Source organism: Pristiophorus japonicus, chromosome 7 (assembly GCF_044704955.1).
Source record: "Pristiophorus japonicus isolate sPriJap1 chromosome 7, sPriJap1.hap1, whole genome shotgun sequence".
Lineage (NCBI taxonomy): Eukaryota > Metazoa > Chordata > Chondrichthyes > Pristiophoridae > Pristiophorus > Pristiophorus japonicus.
The window spans coordinates 3,091,948-3,115,016 of record NC_091983.1 but is presented as its reverse complement, the minus strand read 5'-3'; the positions used below and the strand labels follow the sequence as shown (position 1 = coordinate 3,115,016).

The following is a 23,069-nucleotide window of genomic DNA, read 5'->3' as shown; positions in this document are numbered from 1 at the left end:
CGGGCCTACACTGACTGGCTGTACAATCGTGCCTACACTGACTGGCTGTACAATCGGGCCGACACTGACTGGCTGTACAATCGGGCCTACACTGACTGGCTGTACAATTGGGCCTACACTGACTGGCTGTACAATCGGGCCTACACTGACTGCCTGTACAATCGGGCCTACACTGACTGGCTGTACAATCGGGCTTACACTGACTGGCTGTACAATCGGGCCTACACTGACTGCCTGTACAATCGGGCCTACACTGACTGCCTGTACAATCGGGCCTACACTGACTGGCTGTACAATCGGGCCAACACTTACTGGCTGTACAATCAGGCCTACACTGACTGGCTGTACAATTGTGCCTACACTGACTGACTGTCGGTTATGTCGCCAACCCTCCGGGCGTGCCCTGGAGTCTCCAGGAATTGAAGATTAATCTCCGTAACACTGCTGCCGGAAAACCCCTGAAGAAAAATCACAGGGGCGTTAAAAAATTGTATTTTAAAAAATGTTCATTGAACAGTTTTGTTTACTAGTTCTAAAAATATTAGCAATGGGGAAAAAGGCTGTTTGACGGACAATCAAGATCATCCAATCGCGTAACAAAGAGTCTGTTCACTTTATTGGCCATGGGAAGGTGGGGCGTTGAGGCTGGGCGTGCCAGCCAACCAATGGCCGGAGTGCGGAGGCGGAGCCCTGCGAGGATGGGCGTGTCAGCCAACCAATGGCAGGAGTGTGGAGGCAGGGCCCTGCGAGGATGGGCGTGTCAGCCGACCAATGGCAGGAGTGTGGTGGCGAAGCCCTGCGAGGATGGGCGTGTTAGCCGACCAATGGCGGCAGGAGGTCGTCTGATGACCCCTCCAGGAATACGCCCAACCAGAGTTGGGCACCCTGTCTGTGGGCTTCTCACTGTGCTGTTGGTGTCCAACACATTCCAACTGATGTTCCTAATATAGTTCCCACTGTTTATTGCTGGTGTCAGCGTGATTTGCTTGCTATTCAAGAGAATCTTCATCCTCTGTCTCTTCATGTCCCGCTCTGCCCAGTGCCATTACTCACACTACAGTAACTAAACAGCCTTATTGAAAAATGAATTCTATACATTGTAAATTGCTCTATTGCTCCAACTGGTTATTTACGGTCCCCAAGTCGGAGATACGGAAAGGCAGTGAGCACCATAGGAATTGACTTTGTGTGGAGGATGCGACCAAAAGGATTGTGAGCTGACAGCGGCTGTGATATTGTTGCTCAGCTCGCCTTTGGGCGCTGATCGAAGTTTCATTTTTACAGCCCACCGGCAAAGATTAAAAACGACCCCTATTGGCTGCTCACAGCTTCTCCCGCAAAGGCTGACGGCGAGAGAGAGAAAGCATTGCACTAAGGTCCGGTTTCATTGAGATCAGTCAGCCATTGAGAGTTCATTCGTGTGCCAGAATCATGTCGAAGCTGACTGCAGGCAGCGAGGGGGGAATTGTCCTTTGTGAACACACCTGTTCCTTTCTCTCGCCATGCTGTAGATTTGGGGAATAGCTCAGCTGGAGCATGTGCTGGATGCGGACACCTGCTGGACCTCCTGCAATAGCGACACATTCAATTACCTCTGCAATTAACAGCGATGCTACTGTCAAACAGTCAGTGCCATTTCCCGGTATAGGTGGGTGCACGGGTTAAGGGGGGTGGTGCGAGTGTTGGGGCTGCACGTGGGAATCAAGCTTGGATAAAATTATTTCTGGTGCTGATGCTGAAGTATGTTTTATTTAATTACAAACAGGAGTGAATTGTGAACAGGATTGCGTACGGAGGAAGGACTGGAGTATAACACCAATTCAGGGCACACGAACCAACTGCTCTCTCTTTCATCGCAAAGCAAACTTTGGAAGGTCCTGAGGTCGTGCAAGGCACTATATAAATGCAAATTGTCTCCTTCTTGAAGAGTTCAAATTGGTATACAGCAGTGGAATGAAACTTCTTCCTGTTCAGAGCCAGTCCTTTGGGTGATTGTTTGTCGAGACCCAGCCTCTGTCTACACAGCACAGACTACGCACACTGTACCCACTGTCTACACAACACAGACTACCCACACTGTACCCACACTGTCTACACAACACAGACTACCCACACTGTACCCACACTGTCTACACAACACAGACTACCCACACTGTCTACACAACACAGAAGACCCACACTGTAGCCACACTGTCTACACAACACAGACTACCCACACTGTACCCACACTGTCTACACAACACAGACTACCCACACTGTACCCACACTGTCTACACAACACAGACTACCCACACTGTACCCACACTGTCTACATAACACAGACTACCCACACTGTACCCACACTGTCTACACAACACAGACTACCCACACGGTACCCACACTGTCTACACAACACAGACTACCCACACTGTACCCACACTGTCTACATAACACAGACTACCCACACTGTACCCACACTGTCTACACAACACAGACTACCCACACTGTCTACGCAACACAGACTACCCACACTGTCTACATAACACAGACTACCCACACTGTCTACACAACACAGACTACCCACACTGTACCCACACTGTCTACACAACACAGACTACCCACATTGTACCCACACTATCTACACAACACAGACTACCCACACTGTACCCACACTGTCTACACAACACAGACTACCCACATTGTACCCACACTATCTACACAACACAGACTACCCACACTGTACCCACAGTCTACACAACACAGACTACCCACACTGTACCCACACTGTCTACACAACATAGACTACCCACACTGTACCCACACTGTCTACATAACACAGACTACCCACACTGTCTACACAACACAGACTACCCACACTGTACCCACAGTCTACTCAACACAGACTACCCACACTGTACCCACACTGTCTACACAACATAGACTACCCACACTGTATCCACACTGTCTACACAACACAGACTACCCACACTGTACCCACACTGTCTACATAACACAGACTACCCACACTGTCTACACAACACAGACTACCCACACTGTACCCACACAGTCTACACAACACAGACTACCCACATTGTACCCACACTATCTACACAACACAGACTACCCACACTGTACCCACACGGTCTACACAACACAGACTACCCACATTGTACCCACACTGTCTACACAACATAGACTACCCACACTGTACCCACACTGTCTACATAACACAGACTACCCACACTGTCTACACAACACAGACTACCCACACTGTCTACACAACACAGACTACCCACACTGTACCCACCCTCTGTCTACATAACACATACTACCCATACTGTACCCACACTGTCTACACAACACAGACTAACCACACTGTACCCACACTGTCTACACAACGCAGACTACCCACACTGTACCCACAGTCTACTCAACAAAGACTACCCACACTGTATCCACACTGTCTACACAACACAGACTACCCACACTGTACCCACACTGTCTACACAACACAGACTACCCACACTGTACCCACACTGTCTACACAACATATACTACCCACACTGTACCTACACTGTCTACACAACATATACTAACCACACTGTACCCACCCTCTGTGTACACAACACAGACTACCCACACTGTCTACACAACACAGACTACCCAACACAGACTACCCACACTGTCTACACAACACAGACTACCCACACTGTAACTACACTGTCTACACAACACAGACTACCCACACTGTACCCACACTGTCTACACAACACAGACTACCCACACTGTCTACACAACACAGACTACCCACACTGTACCCACACTGTCTACACAACACAGACTACCCACACTGTACCTACACTGTCTACACAACACAGACTACCCACACTGTCTACACAACACAGACTACCCACACTGTACCCACACTGTCTACACAACACCGACTACCCACACTGTACCCACACAGTCTACACAACACAGACTACCCACACTGTACCCACACTGTCTACACAACACAGACTACCCACACTGTACCCACACTATCTACACAACACAGACTACCCACACTGTACCCACAGTCGACACAACACAGATTACCCACACTGTACCCACACTGTCTACACAACATAGACTACCCACACTGTCTACACAACACAGACTACCCACACTGTCTACACAACACAGACTACCCACACTGTCTACACAACACAGACTACCCACACTGTACCCACCCTCTGTCTACATAACACATACTACCCATACTGTACCCACACTGTCTACACAACACAGACTAACCACACTGTACCCACACCGTCTACACAACACAGACTACCCATACTGTACCCACACTGTCTGCACAACACAGACTAACCACACTGTACCCACACTGTCTACACAACACAGACTACCCACACTGTACCCACACTGTCTACACAACGCAGACTACCCACACTGTACCCACACTGTCTACACAACACAGACTAAACACACTGTACCCACACTGTCTACACAACACAGACTACCCACACTGTACCCACACTGTCGACACAACACAGACTACCCACACTGTACCCACACTGTCTACACAACACAGACTACCCACACTGTACCCACACTGTCTACATAACACAGACTACCCACACTGTACCCACACTGTCTACACAACACAGACTACCCACACTGTCTATACAACACAGACTACCCACACTGTACCCACCCTCTGTCTACACAACACAGACTAACCACACTGTACCCACACTGTCTACACAACGCAGACTACCCATACTGTACCCACAGTCTACTCAACACAGAGTACCCACACTGTACCCACACTGTCTACACAACATAGACTACCCACACTGTATCCACACTGTCTACACAACACAGACTACCCACACTGTACCCACACTGTCTACACAACACAGACTACCCACACTGTACCCACACTGTCTACACAACATAGACTACCCACACTGTACCCACACTGTCTACATAACACAGACTACCCACACTGTCTACACAACACAGACTACCCACACTGTCTATACAACACAGACCACCCACACTGTACCCACCCTCTGTCTACACAACACAGACTAACCACACTGTACCCACACTGTCTACACAACGCAGACTACCCACACTGTACCCACAGTCTAATCAACACAGACTACCCACACTGTACCCACACTGTCTACACAACATAGACTACCCACACTGTATCCACACTGTCTACACAACACAGACTACCCACACTGTACCCACACTGTCTACACAACACAGACTACCCACACTGTACCCACACTGTCTACACAACATATACTACCCACACTGTACCTACACTGTCTACACAACATATACTAACCACACTGTACCCACCCTCTGTGTACACAACACAGACTACCCACACTGTCTACACAACACAGACTACCCACACTGTCTACACAACACAGACTACCCACACTGTATCCACACTGTCTACACAACACAGACTACCCACACTGTACCCACACTGTCTACACAACACAGACTACCCACACTGTACCCACACTGTCTACACAACACAGACTACCCACACTGTACCTACACTGTCTACACAACACAGACTACCCACACTGTACCCACACTGTCTACACAACACAGACTACCCACACTGTACCTACACTGTCTACACAACACAGACTACCCACACTGTACGCACACTGTCTACACAACACAGACTATCCACACTGTACCCACACTGTCTACACAACACAGACTACCCACACTGTACCCACACTGTCTACACAACACAGACTACCCACACTGTACCCACACTATCTACACAACACAGATTACCCACACTGTACCCACAGTCTACACAACACAGACTACCCACACTGTACCCACACTGTCTACACAACATAGACTACCCACACTGTACCCACACTGTCTACATAACACAGACTACCCACACTGTCTACACAACACAGACTACCCACACTGTCTACACAACACAGACTACCCACACTGTACCCACCCTCTGTCTACATAACACATACTACCCATACTGTACCCACACTGTCTACACAACACAGACTACCCACACTGTACCCACACTATCTACACAACACAGACTACCCACACTGTACCCACAGGCTACACAACACAGACTACCCACACTGTACCCACACTGTCTACACAACATAGACTACCCACACTGTACCCACACTGTCTACAAAACACAGACTACCCACACTGTCTACACAACACAGACTACCCACACTGTCTACACAACACAGACTACCCACACTGTACCCACCCTCTGTCTACATAACACATACTACCCATACTGTACCCACACTGTCTACACAACACAGATTAACCACACTATACCCACACTGTCTACACAACGCAGACTTCCCACACTGTACCCACAGTCTACTCAACACAGACTACCCACACTGTACCCACACTGTCTACACAACATAGACTACCCACACTGTATCCACACTGTCTACACAACACAGACTACCCACACTGTACCCACACTGTCTACACAACACAGACTACCCACACTGTACCCACACTGTCTACACAACATATACTAACCACACTGTACCCACCCTCTGTGTACACAACACAGACTACCCACACTGTCTACACAACACAGACTACCCAACACAGACTACCCACACTGTCTACACAACACAGACTACCCACACTGTCTACACAACACAGACTACACACACTGTATCCACACTGTCTACACAACACAGACTACCCACACTGTACCCACACTGTCTACACAACACAGACTACCCACACTGTACCCACACTGTCTACATAACACAGACTACCCACACTGTACCCACACTGTCTACACAACACAGACTACCCACACTGTCTATACAACACAGACTACCCACACTGTACCCACCCTCTGTCTACACAACACAGACTAACCACACTGTACCCACACTGTCTACACAACGCAGACTACCCATACTGTACCCACAGTCTACTCAACACAGAGTACCCACACTGTACCCACACTGTCTACACAACATAGACTACCCACACTGTATCCACACTGTCTACACAACACAGACTACCCACACTGTACCCACACTGTCTACACAACACAGACTACCCACACTGTACCCACACTGTCTACACAACATAGACTACCCACACTGTACCCACACTGTCTACATAACACAGACTACCCACACTGTCTACACAACACAGACTACCCACACTGTCTATACAACACAGACCACCCACACTGTACCCACCCTCTGTCTACACAACACAGACTAACCACACTGTACCCACACTGTCTACACAACGCAGACTACCCACACTGTACCCACAGTCTAATCAACACAGACTACCCACACTGTACCCACACTGTCTACACAACATAGACTACCCACACTGTATCCACACTGTCTACACAACACAGACTACCCACACTGTACCCACACTGTCTACACAACACAGACTACCCACACTGTACCCACACTGTCTACACAAGATATACTACCCACACTGTACCTACACTGTCTACACAACATATACTAACCACACTGTACCCACCCTCTGTGTACACAACACAGACTACCCACACTGTCTACACAACACAGACTACCCACACTGTCTATACAACACAGACCACCCACACTGTACCCACCCTCTGTCTACACAACACAGACTAACCACACTGTACCCACACTGTCTACACAACGCAGACTACCCACACTGTACCCACAGTCTAATCAACACAGACTACCCACACTGTACCCACACTGTCTACACAACATAGACTACCCACACTGTATCCACACTGTCTACACAACACAGACTACCCACACTGTACCCACACTGTCTACACAACACAGACTACCCACACTGTACCCACACTGTCTACACAAGATATACTACCCACACTGTACCTACACTGTCTACACAACATATACTAACCACACTGTACCCACCCTCTGTGTACACAACACAGACTACCCACACTGTCTACACAACACAGACTACCCACACTGTCTACACAACACAGACTACCCACACTGTATCCACACTGTCTACACAACACAGACTACCCACACTGTACCCACACTGTCTACACAACACAGACTACCCACACTGTACCCACACTGTCTACACAACACAGACTACCCACACTGTACCTACACTGTCTACACAACACAGACTACCCACACTGTACCCACACTGTCTACACAACACAGACTACCCACACTGTACCTACACTGTCTACACAACACAGACTACCCACACTGTACGCACACTGTCTACACAACACAGACTATCCACACTGTACCCACACTGTCTACACAACACAGACTACCCACACTGTACCCACACTGTCTACACAACACAGACTACCCACACTGTACCCACACTATCTACACAACACAGATTACCCACACTGTACCCACAGTCTACACAACACAGACTACCCACACTGTACCCACACTGTCTACACAACATAGACTACCCACACTGTACCCACACTGTCTACATAACACAGACTACCCACACTGTCTACACAACACAGACTACCCACACTGTCTACACAACACAGACTACCCACACTGTACCCACCCTCTGTCTACATAACACATACTACCCATACTGTACCCACACTGTCTACACAACACAGACTACCCACACTGTACCCACACTATCTACACAACACAGACTACCCACACTGTACCCACAGGCTACACAACACAGACTGCCCACACTGTACCCACACTGTCTACACAACATAGACTACCCACACTGTACCCACACTGTCTACAAAACACAGACTACCCACACTGTCTACACAACACAGACTACCCACACTGTCTACACAACACAGACTACCCACACTGTACCCACCCTCTGTCTACATAACACATACTACCCATACTGTACCCACACTGTCTACACAACACAGATTAACCACACTATACCCACACTGTCTACACAACGCAGACTTCCCACACTGTACCCACAGTCTACTCAACACAGACTACCCACACTGTACCCACACTGTCTACACAACATAGACTACCCACACTGTATCCACACTGTCTACACAACACAGACTACCCACACTGTACCCACACTGTCTACACAACACAGACTACCCACACTGTACCCACACTGTCTACACAACATATACTAACCACACTGTACCCACCCTCTGTGTACACAACACAGACTACCCACACTGTCTACACAACACAGACTACCCAACACAGACTACCCACACTGTCTACACAACACAGACTACCCACACTGTCTACACAACACAGACTACACACACTGTATCCACACTGTCTACACAACACAGACTACCCACACTGTACCCACACTGTCTACACAACACAGACTACCCACACTGTACCCACACTGTCTACACAACACAGACTACCCACACTGTACCTACACTGTCTACACAACACAGACTACCCACACTGTACCCACACTGTCTACACAACACAGACTACCCACACTGTACCTACACTATCTACACAACACAGATTACCCACACTGTACCCACAGTCTACACAACACAGACTACCCACACTGTACCCACACTGTCTACACAACATAGACTACCCACACTGTACCCACACTGTCTACATAACACAGACTACCCACACTGTCTACACAACACAGACTACCCACACTGTCTACACAACACAGACTACCCACACTGTACCCACCCTCTGTCTACATAACACATACTACCCATACTGTACCCACACTGTCTACACAACACAGACTACCCACACTGTACCCACACAGTCTACACAACACAGATACCCACACTGTACCCACAGTCTACACAACACAGACTACCCACACTGTACCCACACTGTCTACACAACATAGACTACCCACACTGTACCCACACTGTCTACAAAACACAGACTACCCACACTGTCTACACAACACAGACTACCCACACTGTCTACACAACACAGACTACCCACACTGTACCCACCCTCTGTCTACATAACACATACTAACCATACTGTACCCACACTGTCTACACAACACAGATTAACCACACTATACCCACACTGTCTACACAACGCAGACTACCCACACTGTACCCACAGTCTACTCAACACAGACTACCCACACTGTACCCACACTGTCTACACAACATAGACTACCCACACTGTATCCACACTGTCTACACAACACAGACTACCCACACTGTACCCACACTGTCTACACAACACAGACTACCCACACTGTACCCACACTGTCTACACAACATATACTACCCACACTGTCCCTACACTGTCTACACAACATATACTAACCACACTGTACCCACCCTCTGTGTACACAACACAGACTACCCACACTGTCTACACAACACAGACTACCCAACACAGACTACCCACACTGTCTACACAACACAGACTACCCACACTGTACCCACACTGTCTACACAACACAGACTACCCACACTGTACCCACACTGTCTACACAACACAGACTACCCACACTGTACCCACACTGTCTACACAACACAGACTACCCACACTGTACCCACACTGTCTACACAACACAGACTACCCACACTGTACCTACACTGTCTACACAACACAGACTACCCACACTGTATCCACACTGTCTACACAACACAGACTACCCACACTGTACCCACACTGTCTACACAACACAGACTACCCACACTGTACCTACACTGCCTACACAACACAGACTACCCACACTGTACCCACACTGTCTACACAACACAGACTACCCACACTGTACCCACACTGTCTACACAACACAGACTACCCACACTGTACCAACACTGTCTACACAACACAGACTACCCACACTGTACCCACACTGTCTACACAACATATACTACCCACACTGTACCCACACTGTCTACACAACATATACTACCCACACTGTACCTACACTGTCTACACAACATATACTACCCACACTGTCTACACAACATATACTACCCACACTGTCTACATAACACAGACTACCCATGCTGTCTACACAACACAGACTACCCACACTGTACCCACCCTCTGTCAACACAACACAGACTACCCACACCGTACCCACCCTCTGTGTACTCAACACAGACTACCCACACTGTCTACAAAACACAGACTACCCACACTGTAGCCACCCTCTGTGTACACAACACAGACTACCACACTGTCTACACAACACAGACTACCCACACTGTACCCACACTGTCTACACAACACAGACTACCCACACTGTATACACAACACAGACTACCCACACTGTACCCACACTGTCTACACAACACAGACTACCCACACTGTACCCACCCTCTGTCAACACAACACAGACTACCCACACCGTACCCACGCTATGTGTACTCAACACAGACTACCCACACTCTCTACACAACACAGACTACCCACACTGTCTACACAACACAGACTACCCACACTGTACCCACACTGTCTACACAACACAGACTACCCACACTGTCTACACAACACAGACTACCCACACTTTACCCACACTGTCTACACAACACAGACTACCCACACTGTCTACACAACACAAACTACCCACACTGTCTACACAACACAGACTACCCACACTGTACCCACACTGTCTACACAACACAGACTACCCATACTGTACCTACACTGTCTACACAACACAGACTACCCACACTGTACCCACACTGTCTACACAACACAGACTACCCACACTGTACCCACACTGTCTACACAACACAGACTACCCACACTGTACCCACACTGTCTACACAACACAGACTACCCACACTGTACCCACCCTCTGTCTACACAACACAGACTACCACACCGTACCCACCCTCTGTGTACACAGCACAGACTACCCACACTGTCTCATCATCATAGGCAGTCCCTCGAAATGAGGATGACTTGCTTCCACGCAAAAAAAAGGACGAGTTCACAGGTGTTTCGAAAGACGAACCCGAACTACATCCCGAAGGGTGGGAGATGCCTGTGCGTGGATTTTTTTAATGTGGGGTGACCGTTGCACACCAGCCACAACACGGGCTTGACAGAGCTAGGTCTTGGTCCAGTGGCAAGGATTAACCAGGACGACTGGAGACCTGCTCTGCTGCACGGACCTAGTGCGCACACATATCGCAGTGTGGGCTGACCCGTGCTGCCCCTGGGCCCATGGCCGCGAACACGCGTCTCCCCTGGGCCCCTCCACATCCCTCTAGTCTCTCCACACTGTCTACCCACCCTCTGTCTATACAGCACAGACTACCCACACTGTCACACCCCTGCCTGCCTGATGATTAGGACAGCACTTGACTTATGCATGGTCGAATTCTCTGTCAGTCAAGGAGATCTGCACAGACTCCCAAAGGCAAAGCCCTCATCCACTTCTGGAATGTTCTCCCGGGCAACATCCGTGTCTGGAACACTTTCTCTTCTGTACGAAAGTTCAACAGCGGAGAGTTAACTGACACCAGATGAGTCACGGTTGTTTGATTGTCGATCGGAGGGCTCTGACTTTACCTGCTGGCATAAACTCTACACATCTTTTTGTGCTCTGAGTAAAAAGGGAAAGTCTTGCGTTTATATAGCACGTTTCACAACCTCAGGACATCCTAAAGCTCCTTACAGCCAACGAAGTAGTTTTGAAGATTAAACACTGTTGCAATGTAGGAAATTTCAGCAGCCAGTTTGTGCGCAGCAAGGTCCCACAAACAGCAGTGTGATAATGACCAGAGGGCAGACGGGACCTCGGTCTAACGTCTCATCCGAACGACGGCACTTCCGGCAGTGCAGCACTCCCTCAGTACTGCACTGGAGTGTCGGCCTAGATTTTTGTACTCCAGCATGTGGCTTAAACCCACAATCTTCTGAATCAGAGGCGAGAGTACTACCCATTGATCCACGGCTGACACCATTGTTGTGGAAGCAGAGGGCAGGAGTGACTAAAACGGGTCCAAATGTGATGTTGGGAGCGAGGGGCTGCAGTGAAGGGTGTGACTGAGGGAGCAGAGCAGTCACAATAGGACATGGTTGCAACAACCAGATGTAGGTTGATTCCGGAGGTGAAGGGGTTGTCCTATGAGGAAAGGTTGAGTAGGTTGGGCCTATACTCATTGGAGTTTAGAAGAATGAGAGGTGAACTTATTGAAACATATAAGATATAATTGGTAGAAGGTTTAGAGGGGATCTGAGGGGAAATTTCTTCACCCAGAGGGTGGTGGGGGTCTGGAACTCACTGCCTGAAAGGGTGGTAGAGGCAGAAACCCTCACCACATTTAAAAAGTAATTGGATGTGCAGTTAAATTGCCCTAACCTGCAGGGCTACGGACCCAGAGCTGGAAAGTGGGATTAGGCTGGGTAGCCTTTTGTTGGCCGGCACGGATATGATGGGCCGAAATGGCCTCCTTCCTTGCTGTAAATTTCTATGATTCTATACTGAGGGGGCTTGACAGCGTAGATGCAGAGAGGATGTTTCCCTTCGTGGTGGAATCTAGAACTAGGGGGCATAGTTTCAGAATAAGGGGCCGCCCATTTAAGATGGAGATGAGGAGGAATTTCTTCTCTCAGAGAACCTTAAATCTGTGGAATTCTCTGCCCCAGAGAGCTGTGGAGGCTGGGTCATTGAATATATTTAAGGTGGAGATAGACAGATTTTTGGACGATAAAGGAGTGAAGGGTTATGGGGAGCGGGCAGGGAAGTGGACATCAGTCCATGATCAGATCAGCCATGATCTTATTAAATGGTGGAGCAGGCTCGAGGGACCAATATAACGAGCAAATAACTCGTAGCAATAACCCCACGACAAGGGCGGTTTGTCAAGAAAGGCAGGGTCAGGTAAACCAGCGGGTACTCTATTAACTTCCCGGACTGGTTTGAAAGTGTTTGATTTTTATGAACTTCATGTGCTGATAAACATGACACATCTGAGCACTTGGCTCCTTTGCATTGAAGTTACTTCTGCCCTGAACAGTAATGGAAACTGCCAGAATAAGAAATGAGAAATAAAAACAGAAAATGCTGGAAATACTCAGTGGGTCAGGCAGCATCTGCGCGGAGAGAAACAGGGTTAACGTTTCAGGTCGATGACCCTTCGTCAGAACTGGAGTTAGAGATGTAATGGTTTTTAAGCAAGTGCAGGGGCTGGGAAAGGGAGGAGGGTAGGAATGAACAAAAAGGGAAGGTCTGCGATAGGGTGGAAGGCAGGAGTGATTAAATGACAAAAGGGATGCCAGGCATAAAGGTGATGGTAATGGGACAAGTTAAGAAACAAAAGATGTGAGCAGAGGAGGTGTAAATGGGAATAGCAGAAACATTACCAATAGCTGCTGTCTGTAAAAATGGGGGAGGTGGATTTGATTTGAAATTGTTGAGCTCAATGTTGTTCCGGAAAGCTGTAAAGTGCCGAAAGATGAGGTGCCGAAGGATAGGGTGCTATTCCTCGAGCTTGCAAACTTCATTGGAACATTGTAGGAGACAAGGACGGAGAGGTCAGATTGGGAGGGGGCGGAGAATTAAAATGGCAAGCGAAATGAAAAACTTTCACGCACAATGTTTTTGCCTCGGCCGCAAACTCTGGAATTTACTCCCTAAAGTACTCTGCCTCTCCACCTCCCTCTCCTCCCTTAAACCCCACCTCCGTGCCCAAGCTCCGCACATCTCCCTCTTTGATTCGCAGTCCATTTCCCTTCCGTGTCTGTGAAACACTCTGGGATAGCGCTCTGTGTTAAAATTGCTGTATAATTGCAAATTGTCCTCGCTGAAGCAATTTTGTTTGTTGAAATGAATGTTATAAGATGGGCAGTTTCATATACCAGTGTTAAACAAGGGTTAAAAAGTTGCTCCTTCATGTCTTCTCTGAGCCATTGTCACAGAAAAGAATTGTACTGAGATCAGCTGGTATGAATGAGCATGCTTATTACAATAGTCAGATAAGATTGTGTATTAATGAATTTCTTTTGGCAGAGTATAATATACTACTTGATTCGCTCTCCGAAACTGGAAGACTGGTTAAGCAATGAATCCATCCAGGAAGCTCTGCATCCATGCACTGCATGGAATTACATCGACAGGGACCCAGCAGTTTTTAATGTGAACATTGATGAAGACTATGATCATTGCCTCAAGGGAATCTCAAGAGCCAGCTTCTGTAATGCTTATTTGGAGTGGATCCAGCATTGCAGCAGCAAAAGGACAAAGGTATACATTTACATGTCACTCTCCCATAATCTCATTCATAGTCGCCCCATTGTTTGCCTCTAGTCTTACACACAATGTACTGAGGACTGGATTTTCCGCTCATTGCTGCCTCTGTTTTTGCCCCAGAGGGACGGCAATGGCGGCGGTGAGCTCTTCCGGGCGGTGCGGCCAGCCTCCAGCGCCCTGCTGGGGTTTTCGGGGCTGGTGTCGGCGGGACGTGGGGCATTACCTCCCGGGAGAGGCGAGCTGGTGTGCAACGCCCCTGGTTGTGACACCGGTTCGATATTTGGGCTTCTGCCCGGCCCATAGCGCTCCGTTAAACGGGCGGTCCGAGCTGTAGCTGCAGTGGGGTAAGTAATGTCCACCTCGGGTAAGTGTGAGTGATATTTATTTATTTATTGTTTTGCGATTTACACTGTGGTGGCGTGAGTTACTCCATGGAGGATGTTTTTGGTGGAGTTTATTTTCTCCAAGGCCCCTCTTACAGCGCTCCGAGGTAGGCTGTTTAGCTCGGGATCTTCCCATGCTCAGCCGGCCTAGCGCCCTGAGAGATGTGTGCAACACCTCCCTTAGCACTCCGCCCCACACTCAGGGACCAGCCACCCAATTTTGCTGACTGAGGCGCAAACTGTCCCCGGGCGCAAACTTTACCGCCCCGCCGCCATTACCGCCCTGAAATCAGCAAAGCCCAAAATCCAGCCCTTAGTATTCACAGCAAAGAAACAGGCCATTGGGCCCAACTGGTCCATGCCAGTCTATATGCTCCACATAAACCTCCTCCCTCCCTACTTCATCTCACCCTAACCTTCGATTCCCTTCTCCCTCATGTGTTTAATCTATCTTCACCTTAAATGCATCAATACTATTTGCCTCAACCACTCCCTGTGACAGCGAGTTCTACATTCTCACCACTCTCTGGGTAAAGAGGTTTCTCCTGAATTCCCTAGTGAATCTATTAGTGACTCTTACGGCCCCTAGTTTTGCAGTCCCCACGAGTAGAAACATTCTCTCTACATCTACCCTATCAAACCCCGTCATAAATTTAAAGACCTCTATCAGGTTCACCCCTCAGCCCTCTCTTTTCCAGAGCCTGTTCATATATTTATAACTTCTCAGTTCTGGTATCATTCATGCATATCTTTTTTTAGTTAGAAATCCTATTCACAAAGCCAGTGTAGTGCTGAGGGAGCGCTGCACTGTCGGAGGTGCCGTTTTTCAGATGAAACATTAAACCGAGGCCCCGTATGCTCTCTTGGGTGAATGTAAAAGATACCATGGCACTATTTCGAAGAAGAGCAGGGGAGTTCTCCCCGGTGTCCTGGGCCCAATATTTATCCCTCAACCAACATAACAAAAATAGAAGATCTGGTCATTATCACATTGCTGTTTGTGGGAGCTTGCTGTGCGCAAATTGGCTGCCGCATTTCCTGCATTATACCAGTGACTACACTCCAAAATACTTCATTAACTGTAAAACACTTTGGGATGTCTTGAGGTTGGGAAAGGTGCTATAGAAATGCAAGACTTTCTTTTATTTAAAACCCATTCTTTGTCTGAACTTCAGGATGCCTGCCTGCTTTGCCTCAAAGTCTATTTATTTCCCCTTACACCTCTGTGAAGCGTCTTGGAACGTTTCACTATATTAAAAATGTTATATAAATATGAGCTGACATTGCCTGGATCAGATGTTGTTTTCTCCTCAACACTATTCCTCTTTCTCGCATCACAATGCAGCAATATCAGTATTTAAAACAGGGTTTTACTATCAAAAATGGGAAAGATGTGTGGTGACGATCTTTAACCCTTCCTTCCCCGCGGAGAGCCCAGATAATAGTCTGTGTTGTTTCAGTCGGGGCAGTATATTTGTGATGGGATCCTGTGTCTGGTTAATGATCGCTGGTACGTGGAAGGCTTTCATTGTTGTTAATCACAGAGGTCCAACCACTCGCTCTCTTGCACTTGTATGAATTTTATTCCTTCTTACTTTTTTGCTATTAAAATTCCGAAGCCAGGTAAATATGGAAAACAAGAGAGTTGAAGTTATGCTACAGTTCTATAAAGCTCTGGTCAGACCCCATCCGGAATACTGCGTTCATTTAAGACGGAGATGAGGAGGAATTTCTTCTCTAGGGGTCGTGAGTCTGTGGAATTCTCTGCCCCAGAGAGACTGGGTCATTGAATTATATTTAAGGTAGAAATTGACAGATTTCTGAACGATAAGGGAGTCAAGGGTTATGGGGAGCAGGCAGGAAAGTGGAGCTGAGTCCAGGATCAGAGCAGCCATGATCGTATTAAATGGCGGAGCAGGCTTGAGGGGCCAAGTGGCCTACTCCTGCCCCTGTTTGTTATGCTCTTATGTTCAGTGGCCCCCCCGCCTCAGGAAGGGTATATTGGGCTTGGAGGGGAGCAGTGCAGATTCACCAGAATGGTACCGGGACTAAGAGGGTTAAATTATGAGGACAGGTTGCTCAGACTAGACGTGTACTTCCTTGTGTTTAGAAGATTAGGGAGTGATCTAATTGAGGTGTTTAAGCTGATTAAAGGAGATGACAGGGGAGATCGAGAGAAACTATTTTTTTTTTTTTTTTTTAATTCGTAGCCAATCGTTCCAATTCTTTGTCAAATCACAAACGCCAGAGGTCACCTTGGGCCCATTCAAGGATCACTCTGCGCCAATGCTCTTAGCCAAAAGGCCTAGAGCCACTGCACCGTTCCTGGAAGTACTGCAATACCAGGTTCGTGCCATGGAGGTGGATGGGTCAGGCCCCCCACACACCTCCGTGGAGGTGGATGAGTCAAGCCACCCCACCCACCTCCTGTTTCCAAAAAAGCAAGCATATACCTTCCTGATCCAGGGAGAACCACCCGGAGGTCATGGTGGCTACTCCCCTGTCAGGTCAGTTATGCATGATCTTAGCCAAAAGGATTGAGAGAAACTATTCCCTCTGGTGGGGGAGTCTAGAACAAGGGGGCATAACCTGAAAATTAGAGCCAGGCCGTTCAGGGTGATGTCAGGAAGCACTTCTTCACACAAAGTGTGGAGGAAATCTGGAACTCTTCCCCCAAAAAGGCTGTGGATGCTGGGGGCCAATTGAAAATGTAAAAATTGAGGTTGATAGATTTTTGAAGGTAAGGGTATTAAGGATTACGGAACTTAGGAGGGTAAGTGGAGTTAAGATGCAGATCAGGACAGGCTTGAGGTGCTGAGTGGCCTCCTCTTGTTAATTTCCCTTCCTCCCACTCCTTCTGTTCCACTTGTATGAATGTTATTTTTATTTACTTCTTTGCCATTGCAGCGAGTTGTTGTGATCTGGTAGGCGCTGTTTGAAAGGACGGTACAAGCAGATCCAACAGTGACTTTTAAAAGGAAATTGGATAAACACTTAAAAAGGGAACTCTTTGCCATGGTCGTGAGGACAGAGTAGCGGCGAGGGAGCGATTGGAGAGCTCGTTCACAGAACACGAAGGCCCAAATGGCCTCCCTTTGTGCTTTCTTTAAAAATTCAGTCACAGGATATGGGCATCGCTGGCAAGGCCGGCATTTATTTATTTATTTATTTATTTATTTATTTATTTTTTGAAATTCGTAGCCAATCGTTCCAATTCTTTGTCAAATCACAAACGCCAGAGGTCACCTTGGGCCCATTCAAGGATCACTCTGCGCCAATGCTCTTAGCCAAAAGGCCTAGAGCCACTGCACCGTTCCTGGAAGTACTGCAATACCAGGTTCATGCCATGGATGGGTCAGGCCCCCCACACACCTCCGTGGAGGTGGATGGGTCAAGCCACCCCACCCACCTCCTATCACATTTATTGCCCATCCCCAACTGCCCGTGAGAAGGTGGTGGTGAGCCGCCTTCTTGAACCGCTGCAGTCCGTGTGGTGAAGGTGCTCCCACAGTGCTGTTAGGGAGGGAGTTCCAGGATTGTGACCCAGCGACGATGAAGGAACGGCCGATATATTTCCCAGTCAGGATGGTGTGTGACTGGGAGGGGAACGTGGAGGTGGTGGTGTTCCCATGCACCTGTTGCCCTTGTCCTTCGAGGTGGTAGAGGTCGTGGGTTTGGGAGGTGCCGCCGAAGAAGCCTTGGCGAGTTGCTGCAGTGCATCTTGTAGATGGTGCACACTGCAGCCACGGTGCGCCGGTGGTGGAGGGAGTGAATGTTGAAGGTGGTGGATGGGGTGTCGATCAAGTGGGCTGCTTTGTCCTGGATGGTGTCGAGCTAATTGAGTGTTGTATGTTTCCATGTCTAAGTTGTCCTGTCAAGTGTATAGGTTGTGAGCTGCATGTAATGCTGTCTTGTTCTGTGTTGTGTTCCAGCCTGTGAGCAGTGATGGAGATTCGCCACTCGTCACCCTCTGTTACAGCCTCTCTATCCTTGGCAGAAGAGCTTTAGGGACGGCAACGCACAACATGTCCATCAGGTAATCCGTCACAGTTTTAACCAATCCCACTGTGAAACAACACAGTGCACGTTACACACAAGCACTTTGTTACCACCAGTGAGCCTTCACAGGGGGGATTTTAACCTGAGAGGAGCTGATACAATGAAGTGGTTCCATTTCCTGTCTATTCCCCAGCGGACGCATTCATAAATGCAAATCGGGAACCCGTGAGGAGACCCCACCCAGCCGATGGCATTTTGACCCGTTCCTGAGCAGGACCTCCCCCAGCAAAGTAAAGTTGCTGCAGCGCGTCCCCTCCCGAACTCACCCTGCCGGGCAGTCTTCCTGGGAGATCCCTCACCTCCCAATTACTCGGCATCTTCCCCCTACCCCAACCTCCCCCCCGCTCCGCTCCCTCAACCCCCGCCCCCATACCCCCACTACCCCCGCCCCACACCCCCACTACCCCCGCCCCCACACCCCCACCACCCCCGCTCCCACACCCCCACTACGCCCGGCCCCACATCCCCACTACCCCCGCCCCCACACCCCCACTACCCCAGCCCCCACACCCCCACTACCCCCGCCCCCACACCCCCACTACCCCAGCCCCCACACCCCCACTACCCCCGCCCCTGCCCCAACTTCCACCCGCACCTCCCCGCCCCTCCCCATCCCCACTCCCCCCCACCCCTGCCCCAACCTCCCCCCCTGCCGCCACTCCCCCGCCCCCATTCCCCCCACTCCCCTGCCCCATTCCCCCACTCTCCCCCGCCCCCACTCCCCCCACCTCAACTCCCCCCACCCCAACTCCCCCTGCCCCCATTCCCCCCCACCCCGACTCCACCCGCCCCCACTGCCCCCCGCCCCGACTCCGCCCCCACCCCGCCCCCACTCCCCCCTGCCCCTACTCCCAATCCCCCTGCCCCGCCCCCACTCCCTCCCAAAGTGGGCGAGCAACTGAGCGGGGATCAGGCGAATAAAGACAGGACTTCATCTCCACAGGGACTGTGTGGTGGTCACTTCTACCAATACTGACCGATGCATCTGCGACTGGTGAGGACAAGGTCAACACGGTCTTTCCCTCGTGTTGGTTCTCTCACCACATGCTGCAGGCCCAGTCTGGCAGCTATGTCCTTCAGAACTGACTGGGCCAGCTCAGTCAGTAGTGGTGCTACCGAGCCACTCTTGATGATGGATATTGAAGTCCCCCACCCAGAGTACATTCTGTGCCCTTGCTACCCTCCGTGCTTCTCCCAAATGGTGTTCAACATGGAGGAGTACCGATTGATCAGCTGAGGGAGGGCGGGAGGTGGTAATCAGCAGGAGGTTTCCTTGTCCATGCTTGACTTGAAGCCACGAGACTTCATGGGGTCTGGAGTCAATGTTACACTCCCTCCCGAATGTATACCACTGCCGCCACCCCTGGTGGGTTTGTCCTGCCGGTAGAACAGGACGTACCCAGGGATGGTGATGGAGGAATAAGAACATAAGAAATAGGAGCAGGAGTAGGCCATACGGCCCCTCGAGCCTGCTCCACCATTCAATAAGATCATGGCTGATCATCGACCTCAACTCCACTTTCCCACCTGATCATATCCCTTGATTCCCCTAGAGCCCAAAAATTTGTCCACCTCAGCCTTGAATATATTCAGAGACTCAGCATCCACAGCCCTCCGGGGCAGAGAATTCCAAACATTCACAATCCCCTGAGTGAAGAAATTCCTCCTCATCTCTGTCTTAAATGGCCTCCCATTTATCCTGAGACTGACCCCTGGTTCTAGATATACCAGCCAGGGAAACAACCTCTCAGCATCTACCCTGTCAATCCCCTTCAGAATCTTGTATGTTTCAATGAGATCACCTCTCATTCTTCCAAACTCCAGAGAGTATCGGCCCATTCTATACAATCTCTCATCATAAGACAGACCTCTCATCCCAGGAATCAATCTAGTGAACCTTCGTTGTACCGTCTCCAAGGCAAGTATATCCTTCCTTAGATAAGGAGACCAAAACTCTGCACAGTGTACTCCAGGTGTGGTCTCACCAAGGCCCTGTACAATTGTAGCAAGACTTCCTTACTCTTATACTCCAACCCCCTTGCAATAAACGACAACATGCCATTTTCCTTCCTTATTGCTTGTTGTACCTGTATGTTAGCTCTCTGTGTATCTTGCACAAGGACACCCAGATCTCTCTGAACACCAACATTTAAAAGTTTATCACCATTTAAAAAAGATTCTGTTTTTCTATTCTTCCTACCAAAGTGAACAACCTCACATTTCCCCACATTATACTCCATCTGCGACCTTACTGCCCACTCACTAAGTCTATCTATATCCCTTTGCTTTGTGTTCTCCTCACAGCTTACTGTCTCACTGAGCTTTGTATCATCAGCAAACTTGGATACATTGCACTTGGTCTCTTCATCTTGCTCATTAATATAGACTGTAAATAGCTGAGGCTCCAGCACAGATCCTTACGGCACCCCACTAGTTACAGCCTGCCAATCTGAAAAAGATCTATTTATCCCTACTCTCTGTTTTCTGTCCATTAACCAATCCTCAATCCATGCTAATCCAATCCCATGAGCCCTTATCTTGGGTAATAACCTTTTATGTGGCACACAATCAAATGCCTTTTGGAAATCCAAATATACTACATCCACTGGTTCCCCTTTATCTACCCTACTAGTTACATCCTCAAAAAACTCTAATAAATTTGTTAAAACAATTTCCCTTTCATAAAACCTTGCTGACTCTGCCTAGTCATGTTATGATTTTCTAAGTGCCCTGATACCACTTCCTTAACAATGGATTCCAGGATTTTCCCAACGACTGAGGAATCTCCTTGGCAAAGTACCGCCAGGTCTCTCGGCGTTCCGTTGGGCGGGCTTTGGCTTTGACCAAGTTCGGGCCCAGTTTGGCTGAAATTGTTTTTTTTTTGAGAAAACAAAAGTAGTAGATATGAGGGAAAGATTCCGAGAAAGAAGGGTTAAGTCTCAGCAAATTAACTCCCACCTAAGAAGCTGGACAAATATCAGGTTAAGAATGAGATTAACCGAATAAAGATAACTGCGGACAATGGTGATCAGAAACTCGGTGGAACAGGTCTGAGTGTAAATGTTACTTGAATCAGCAACTAATTAATTTATGAAAGTCTTGGGGAAACATTGCTTACTCCAAGTATCCCCCATTATGTCAAAGGAAATAAATGGCCTATTTGGCTTGTGTAAGTTTCCTTACAGACAGTGGAGAGTACCAGGTCACTAGGGATCAGCGAGGTTCTGGACTTCAAACTGACCTGACAGCTGCTTTGGGACTGTGGGAATCCTAGGAAACTACACAACTGGCTCGGGATCAGTCTCCATGCCGATCACACTCGCCCAGGGTCCCCATCTCTGATTGGTCAGTATTCCAGGAGGTTTCATCGCATGACCTTCTCCTGTCTCCAAACGCCCAGCCCCCACC

The 23,069-nt window shown here is 48.9% G+C and overlaps 1 protein-coding gene across 1 annotated transcript in view; it reads left to right on the top strand.

Moving 5' to 3' along the window:
* LOC139266994 (pecanex-like protein 2) overlaps positions 1–23,069 on the top strand; it is a 140,799-nt gene that overhangs the window by 70,758 nt on the left and 46,972 nt on the right. Inside the window, exons 9-10 of the mRNA XM_070884627.1 lie at positions 14,980–15,213; positions 19,535–19,638. Coding sequence (XP_070740728.1) covers positions 14,980–15,213; positions 19,535–19,638 — 338 coding nt within the window. The remainder of the gene's footprint in view (positions 1–14,979; positions 15,214–19,534; positions 19,639–23,069) is intronic.